Raw genomic sequence first — 9,040 nt, 5'->3', positions numbered from 1 at the left:
TGGATACCATTATTCAGCCAAATATGTAATTCTGCCTTTATTAAAAAAATACCACTATGTTTTGACACATCACAAATGGAACATTATGAAAGTCCCCAGGTCTTCTTCCAGAAAAAACAAGCTACTACATTTGCTTAAAAATCAAATAATTTATTTATAATTTTTTTAAACCAGGTCTGTTGTCCACTTGAAAACAAATAAACTTTTGCAAGACATTTTGCCAGGGGTGAAAGTGGGAGAAAGAAGGGTGGAGAAAATTGTAATCAACATGCAAACGGTCGCTCTTTCCCCAACAAAATGGATCCATGTTTGTAGAGCATTGTCTTGCTTTTCCAAATCATTAGATGAAAGTACAAGAGTAACACTAACTACAACAGAAACTCCACCGTTTACAGGGATGAAAATTAGCCACAAGTGCAGATTCAAAATTAATCCAATCAATGAATAAATCCCCAAAACAGAAGCCAGTCAGATTAGTGTCCACATCATCTAAATATGTGATCTTGTCCAGCTAGAACCTGCCAGCTGATCGGTCTAAAGCTGTTAAATGGCCATAACATTTGATGGACCGCTTACAAAAATAATCCACAAAAGTCAGATATTGGCAGTGCAAATCAACATCATTGTGCCAACCACAATTTTAAACAATAAGTATTCATCCGATACAAAAATATGGGCAGCATAGAATGGTGATGAACGCCAGCCAGAAAGGCATTATTGTCTGTCAAGGTTGGCAGCTTGTGAAAGGTTCTGAATTTTATTAACGGGACACTTCACCAAAAAAGAAAACTGTCATCAATTACTCACCCTAATGTTGTTCCAAACGTATATGACTTTCTTCCTTCGGCAGAACATAAAATAATAAATTTATATCTGTAATCGAAAGACTGACTTAGATGGTCGGTTTAGATGAAAACTACTCAAGGCTCTGAAATTTCCATCTTAACAGCGAGTGTCCACAAATCAAAAGGAATAAAGTCCTTACAAAGACAAGGTGGCAGTTAATAACCACTGGAACCTTGAAAGGAGTCCCTGGCAAGTGAAAGGAGAATTGAACAGAAACCAAACACCTGAGCCTTACTGACAGATAGCACATGGTCTGATGCATCAAAGGGGATTGATAGGACTGTCACATTTCTGGTTGATGTACTACAATTTGGGCTTTAAAAAAAAATAACTAAACAGAATCCCCACCCCAAAAAAAGATTTCTCGACTCATAAATCAATCAGCAAAATCAGTCTATTTAAGCACAAATTTATAACACAACCCATCAATCTTCCCAACAACTGAGAGCAGCATCTCTATGGGGAACTTTTCCAATGACAATCAAAAACGACAAATCAAACTTCCATATGTACATTTAGCAAATCAAAAAACTTGTTTCCCACTCCAAACTTGAAAAGACAAAAAGGATTTCTTCCAAAAACAACTCATTTGCCAGCAGCAAAGCAAAATGGGGGTCTATTGGCAATGACATAGAAACACTTTCAACATGAGTGATGGTACAACCTGCCACAGCACACTACTGTTAAACACAAACCCATAAAAATGCTAACCTCCAGAAACTTCCTCCGTTACATTTAAAACACCTCAAAACGATGTCATCTTGCATATAAATCAGTCTGTTTCATGACTTTAAAGCAATTATTTGCATGAGTCCATTGGAGCATCTGAGCTGGTGAGATCTGAATTCTGTCCCCTACTGGTCCACTTACACAGAAATTATACCCCATCTAATCAGTGCAAAAATGAGAAGTGCGTCCGTTTGAGGTTCATTTGTCTAGGTCAGCATATCTGAATACCCAAACATCGTTTAAGACATGGAAAGGTAGAATCCATGACGATGACTCTGGTTAAAAAGTCTTCAAATAACTGCGAATACTCTCATTTTAGGCCCATTTAGATTCATTCATTTTCAATTCCATTTTAGTAGTACAAAACACTCATGAAGCAGCATCGAGACAACTTGTATGGTGAGATGACGATATCTGTGTCAGAATCACAAGTCACATAAACCAATATGGCGTAATATGAGCTAATAAGACCAACTTAAAAGAGCAAAGGTGCCATCTGTACTGCTATACAGCATTCAGGTTAAAGTGTTTCTGAATCTGTGTATGTTAGTTTATCATAGATCGAACTTCTAAAGCAGACAAAGCTCTGCTCAGGGTTTTCCAAAACATAAAATTAAACACATAAAATAAACCACAGACCCCGGTATGGAAAAAAAACGAACAAAAACAAAAGGCAAAGCAGCAGGCTACAACACAATTGCAACCTGCAATGCTCCCATGCACTCTCTTCTTAAGGGAAAAAGGGAAACCAAAAATGTATTTGAGTAGTTGAGTCGGTTTAAACACACTTCCAATCCTTCGGTTTGTGATTGTTCATAAAAAAACAACAACAACAGAGGTGTGGCGCATTGTTTACTTTCGGCATGATACATTTTGTGGATGCCGTCAACATGTTCGGCCCAGCTCATCTCCACTGCCCGACACAAATACACAGAGGTCATAAGTCAGGCATTTGACACCTGAGCATAGAAGCCACCGGCCTTTCCTTTTCATTGTCAGTGTCATATCAGTACCCAACTTTTTTTGTGTGTTTTGTTTTTCACAACAATCTCTCTCTTTCTTTCACACAAAAGTTCTTAAAACACTTTATTATGATTTTCCCTCAGAGTTTGCCCTTTATGGCTCAGCAGAGGTTGAGTGTCTTTCTATTGATGGGAAGTCAGGTGATCTGAGCCAGAGGACTGTGGCGGAGGAAGAGGAGGCCAAAGGGATGGAGAAAGAGTTGAGGGACCCCGTAGTTTGATTTAGCGAAGCCAGAGTTTGAGCCGAAGTGCATCCACTCCATTTAAATAATATCTAAACAGCCGCTTGTCCCTGACAAAGCCCAGGTTCTCATAGAGTTTCAGGGCCGATTTGTTGGTGATTTCCGTCTCTAGCACCACCTAAGGATGAGAACAAAGCATGTATACAAAAAGGGCATAGTACAGGTTTTGAAATACACTTACAAGTAAAGCATAGATGAGGGAAGACAGAAGTTGTGGCATATTTGGAATGGCATTACCACATACACTTAGCTGGAACATAGTTTGTGAATTTTCTCTATTTCTTAAATGGGTCATATGATGCGATTTCAAGTTTTCCTTTCTCTTTGGAGTGTTACGAGTTGTTCGTAAATAGATAAGATCCCTAAAGTTATAAAGACTAAAGTCTCAAGCCCAAATAGATATTCTTTATAAAAGTTAAGAGTTATCCACATCCTCCTAAAACAGCTCGCTTAAACACGCCCCCACATGCCTACATCACGATGTGGGAAGATTTACATAACGCTGCTCAAATGATCACGCAGAGAAAGGCGGCATAACTTGGATACTCGTTGTACTATTGTTGCCGCTGCTGCCATGTCATAGAGAAGCTGGGTGTTTTGTGAAAGCAAACATACTTTGTTTGGTCTTTCAAGAGAGGACACAACTTGAAATCAGTGGTAAAGTTGTATTAACAACACTGTTCCAGAACAGTTCAACCCAAATATTCAGATGTGTGCAGAACATTTTATGGAAGACTGTTTCCTGATCCTGGGAGTAGACTATAATGCTGGTTGTTCTGACTCGCAGTCTGTAAGTACGTTTACATATGTAAAGGATTGAAGGCGTTCTGAGCAGTGTAGAGTAGCGCTTTTTGTTTCTCGTTTCTCCGATCACAAATGCAGACATAAAAAGACAGTATAAGTCATTAAAATCCATAAATATGTCCCCACTGGATGCAGACCGTTCAGACCAGGACACCATGGTTGCCAGGTTTTCTCGGCAAAACCCACCCAATCTCTACTCAAAACTAGCCCAATTGATTTAACGCCCCCATTAAAAATCACGCTCCAGGAGTAAAATATACGTATTTTTGGTGAGGTTCCCCTGGTATTCACATTCCAGGCCTCAATATCACTATTTGAGGTTGCTTCAACCAGCGGACATGAAAAACAACCCGCGGCATCAGTGTTAAAGCAGCCCAATTCCACCAGAAAACTGCAGACTTGGCAACACTGTGACACGGCATCACAGCATGTTAAGGGGCTATTTTACACTTGAGGTATTTGGCCAATCACAACGCACTGAATAGCTGGCCAATCAGAGCACACCTTGCTTCTCAGATTGATGTGCTTTGTATAATAGACGTGTTTCAGAAAGTAAATGTATAGTATGTGGAAAATTATTATTTTTATTTTTTTTTTTTACCTTAAACTGCATAAAAATTTCATTACACCAAATACACAAAATAATGTGTGTTTTTTTTTTTGCAACATCATATGACCCCTTTAATGTTTTTGAAAGAAGTTTCTTATGCTCACTAATTGTGTCTCTTATGCTCACTTGAACTATTTGGTTAGTAAAAACAGTAACCTTGTGAGATCTTACCATTTAAAATGGTAAAAATACTGATTTGCTGCTCAAGAAACTTTTCTTTTTATTATCAATGTTGAAAATGGTTGTGCTGTTTAATACTGTATTTTTGTGGAAATGTGATACATTTTTTCCAAGTTTCTTTGTTGAATAGTTAAAAATAGATAAATAAAAATATTTTAAATACATTTTTTAAAAAGGTAAACGTCTTTACTGTAACTTTTGATTCATTTCATACATCCTTGCTGAATAAAAATAAAATGTAGACACTTGGTAGCGTAAATGTACATATACTATATTTGCAGTGTACAACCTGACTGCTTAGCCTGGGATGATGTATCTCACAAAGTAATATAACCAATCTTCCACTAAACAAAAAATACAAAACAATAATAATTTAAAAAATATCATTGCTGGTCTGAAATTTGCATTTTAAATGCATTACAATCATATTTAACAATATAAAGATGATAATATAATTAATATAATGAAGAATTGCATTTATTTCTAAGATACGTGAAAAAAAATCCAGTGTTAGTTCACAGGACAACAATCTAGCATAAAGTAATTTAAAACATTTACAAATATTTCATTTACTATTTTAAAATTAAATCAATAACTTTAAATGTGATTTTAATATTAGTAATACTATTAACAATACTTGTTAATCAGTCTCGTCAGGGAGAATCCTTGCTTCTAAGTCTTCCTCGATTGTGTAGCGTAAGGTTTTTAGTAGCACTCCATTCCGAAAACACCCATAGTGTAAAATTTTCACAAGATCAATGTCTTACCTCATCACAATCCCCCTCCACCATAGCATAGATGGCCTTTTTAACAAGGTTGGTGCCTAATAAAAAATAAGTACAACCTTTAATCATTCATAACACATATTACAAATACCTGTTGAACATGGTAAATAATACAATACGAATGGAGAAAACACATGGAATGATTGGGTTCCTTCAACACAGAATGACTAACCCTTGATTCATAGCAGTTCAGAGGCACTAAATGTATCCATGAGCTGACACTGAAGCAGATGTGTGTCCTATAAAAAGATCTGTTTCTGTTGCCATTCTGAGATGAGGGCTACAACGCTAACACGGCTCTTACCGATGCCTTTCCTGCGAAATTTGGAGTCCACAGCGAGCATGGCGATGTATCCGCGACGGAACATCTTCTTATGCATGTCTAGCTTACACACAATGGCACCGACACAGTCCTTCTCAACCATCGCCTGTGACACATCACAGAAACAGAGTCATCAAGACACTGCAATTACTCTTATGGGCTGTGAAATAGGAGCAAAACAATGGCAAATATCTCTATTATTAGGCTAACTCTGACAATGTACCATAGTTAAACTGTGGTATTTATCTTAACTGTAGCCATAGTAATCACAGGTAAACCATGATATGGCCTGCTCCTCATTACCATGGTTAGATTCATGTAGCTACTATGGAAGAAACATATATATATATATATATATTAAAGTGATGGTACTGAATGATAAACCTACCATAGCATTGGTCCAAACGCATGGTATTACCATGGTACATTTTGTTACAAAAAAAAAACAACAACAACAACAAACCATTGATTTAATATGAAACATCATTCTTGAAAAAGATACAATACAATAATATGTAGTCGTGTTACTACAAGTGTGTGTCATTTGACTAAATTCATCACTTTAAACAATATGACACTTAGGGGGAAAAAATGGAGAATCATTTAAAAATGCACACCAAATGAAATAAACAAACAATATGTTTCTATATAGTCATGTCATGTTTCTGAGACATACCACTGGTAATACTTTACACTGGGGACACGTACTATATCAATACTATGTTTATTACAGTCACGGGAACATGGTTATGCCATTTTTTGGACACATAGCAGAGTAATAATACGTTATTCTTTGTTGTACATCCCTTACGAAAAATAACCATGGTTTTATTATAGTAAAACTGTAGTAACCCATGTTTTTTTGGCGTGTTGACTACCATTTGTATAACCACAGATTTACTACAAATACCATGGTTAAACTATGGTTAATTTAGCAAAACCATGGTTAATTTGTGGTTACCATGGTTTAACTACAGTAACCATGGTTTTTTGGTTTTATTTGTAGTAAAACCATGGTTAATTTTTATAAGGGATTGGAAAATCATTTAAATACGAGACATACAAAAATGTTAATCAGTCAGTAAAATTGTAAATACCGGTAGCACTACACCAGGATATTATTATATCAGCGATGATGCTGGAGGCTCTAATATTAATGATACATATCTGAAGATAAGACAAAAAGTAGAAAATAGTAATATATTATTATATATAGCTATAATAACAGTTTTAGTATGAAACATTACTCTAGTAAAAGACAGGTAGTAATAATATTATAATAATTATAATTATTACTATTATTATGAAAAAATCTCTCTCTCTCTCTCTCTCTCTCTATATATATATATATATATATATATATATATATATATATATATATATATATATATATATATATGTCATGTTTTTGTTTTTTTTAGACATACCATGGAGAAAATATATATATATATATTTTTTTTTACTTAATATAGTAACATTGTAGTCGTGGTAACATGGTATGTGTCCAAAATCAAGGTAATATCGTACTATTCTCTGATGCACATTCGAATATCATTTAAAACCCTAGATAAACTAAAATGCTAATTAATAAGTAATATTTTATACGTGTTTATACGTGAACGCTAACCATGTTGTTATATCAGAGATGATACTGAAGGCTGACACTGATCTTTTCAACATCATCAAGATTAACTGAATGACGGGATACATACCAGAAAGCAGAGCTGAGGCCAGTTGTGAATAAAGTACCTATAGGTGTATATGGAGTAGGGCTCAGATAAGTCTTTAGTTATGAGTCGGATGATATCAGGCATCTGGAGCTCAGACTCGTATCTCACGTATCGGATGGAGTCGTCGTGCTCCTCCAGCGCTAGTCTCGACATCCCCGCCACCGGAGCGCTGTCAGCGGCCGCCTGCTCTACTCGAGCGCGCTGCGGGCCTGGGCCTGACTCAGCCCCGTCCATCAGCGCTACCGCTGCCGCTCGAGCTCGATCCGCTGAACCAGTCCTGCTACTTACATCGTTCTCCAGTCGACACGAGCTGCTCTCCGTTATCCCCATACTGTCAGTGCAGTTTATCCCGTTGTTCGACGGCGACTGGCTCTGAGATTTATCACTACATCGTTTATTTCTCGTGAAATTGTTGTTTTCCGTGTGATCGCCCTGTGTTGCAACGATCCCGTCCAAGTGGTGATCGGAAGCGGCGTTCAGATTGTCGGACGGCCGGTGTTGTTGGACGTGGTTCTGGAGGTGAGTGTGGTGGCACTGGACCCCGTTCAGCTGGGCTGTGTGGAACTGGGCAGCTGATGCATTAGGATGCACGTTGTTCTGGTTGGATTTGACGATCGCCTTATAGTCGCTGGCGTGCTGGTGTCCTGCGCCGGGGCTGATGATGTCCCGTCCCTCATCGTCGTGGCCCAGTAAGGTGCACCCGTCCACGGACAGTGGTGAGATCTCGCTCGAGGATGAAGGCAGTGCGTTAGGCCCAGGCGGCACTTCAGCCATTCCACTGCATACAGTTACTATGATGACAGAAAAACGGGGTCGGAATCAGCCTCTCACAGCGAACGACGATGAGGACAGACGCCCGTCCGGCTGCTGTTACCCGATAAATGTACGAATAACGTAAGGTTCGTGGACTATCTCGTGTCTGTTCCTGCCATTACTCAATTCACTCCACACTGGCCCTATTATCTGCCGTTAAGCAGAGCGGATGATTTACGACACTATGTCGGCGCGTTTCAGTAAAGGATGCTGGGAAATTGAGTTTGTAATATATCAGTCTTCTAGAAAAGAAAAACTTTTATTCAAGTAGGTCACCCCCAAAGCAGTGTTATTTTAGTATTATCTATATACTATTATAATAGTCCTATGTATTTGTATTCTTAAATAACTAGCTATTTGTCATATTTTCAGTTTTCATTTTCTTTTTTAGTTTTAGTCATTTTTATGTGCTTCTGTTGTGTGCTTGGTGTGTGTTATTTTAATATTGTTTTTGAAATATTTCTATTTATCTTAGTTTTTGTAATTTTTAGTAGCCTACTCATCTGAGATGGAAGCTTATTTATGTCTGTTTGTTGCCACAACAACATTTCTATTTTCTTTAAATGTTATTTTATTTCAAATTTAGGATACTTCAATTTACGAAAACTATTTTAATAGTTTTAGTTAACAAGGGCACTTCCTGAATTAATTGGCACTACATGTTGAAAACACGACCAAGATATATCAATTTAGTAACTTGTGTTTTTAACAGCTGCTTCACAATTTTGAGGTATGAATATGTTGTATTTATGTTTAATGTTTAATTTATGTTGTAATACAAAATGCTGAATTATCTTCAAGGAATATAGCTACAACAAAGTCTAAAATTCTAAAGTGCCATTAAAAAAAAAAAAAAAAAAAACTATAAAATTCAATACATACATACATAGGGATGTCCTAAATCTATTTCCCAAGAAGAGCCACTAGATGGATCTATACATCCAATTATGTGCGACT

At 37.0% G+C, this 9,040-nt stretch overlaps 1 protein-coding gene across 1 annotated transcript; it reads right to left on the bottom strand.

Moving 5' to 3' along the window:
* Positions 1-129: 129 nt before the first annotated feature.
* On the bottom strand, positions 130-8,245 carry LOC128031336 (N-alpha-acetyltransferase 30). Its single transcript, XM_052619527.1, has 4 exons — positions 7,253-8,245; positions 5,523-5,646; positions 5,201-5,256; positions 130-2,957 (listed from the first exon to the last, which is right to left on the bottom strand). The coding sequence occupies exons 1-4, from the start codon at positions 8,042-8,044 to the stop codon at positions 2,820-2,822; spliced, it is 1,110 nt and encodes a 369-aa protein (XP_052475487.1). The 5' UTR covers positions 8,045-8,245; the 3' UTR covers positions 130-2,819.
* Positions 8,246-9,040: the final 795 nt, after the last annotated feature.

This window comes from Carassius gibelio, chromosome A17, assembly GCF_023724105.1.
Source record: "Carassius gibelio isolate Cgi1373 ecotype wild population from Czech Republic chromosome A17, carGib1.2-hapl.c, whole genome shotgun sequence".
In the NCBI taxonomy this organism is placed as follows: domain Eukaryota; kingdom Metazoa; phylum Chordata; class Actinopteri; order Cypriniformes; family Cyprinidae; genus Carassius; species Carassius gibelio.
This window is presented reverse-complemented; position numbering and strand designations above follow the sequence as displayed.

Coding starts and splice junctions, on each gene's coding strand:
- LOC128031336 (XM_052619527.1), bottom strand. CDS start 8,044: ATGGCTGAAGTGCCGCCTGGGCCTAACGCACTGCCTTCATCCTCGAGC. Junction 5,647..7,252: donor GGCCTCAGCTCTGCTTTCTG/GTATGTATCCCG, acceptor GATGTGTCACAG/GCGATGGTTGAGAAGGACTG. Junction 2,958..5,200: donor TGGAGGGGGATTGTGATGAG/GTAAGACATTGA, acceptor TCTCATCCTTAG/GTGGTGCTAGAGACGGAAAT.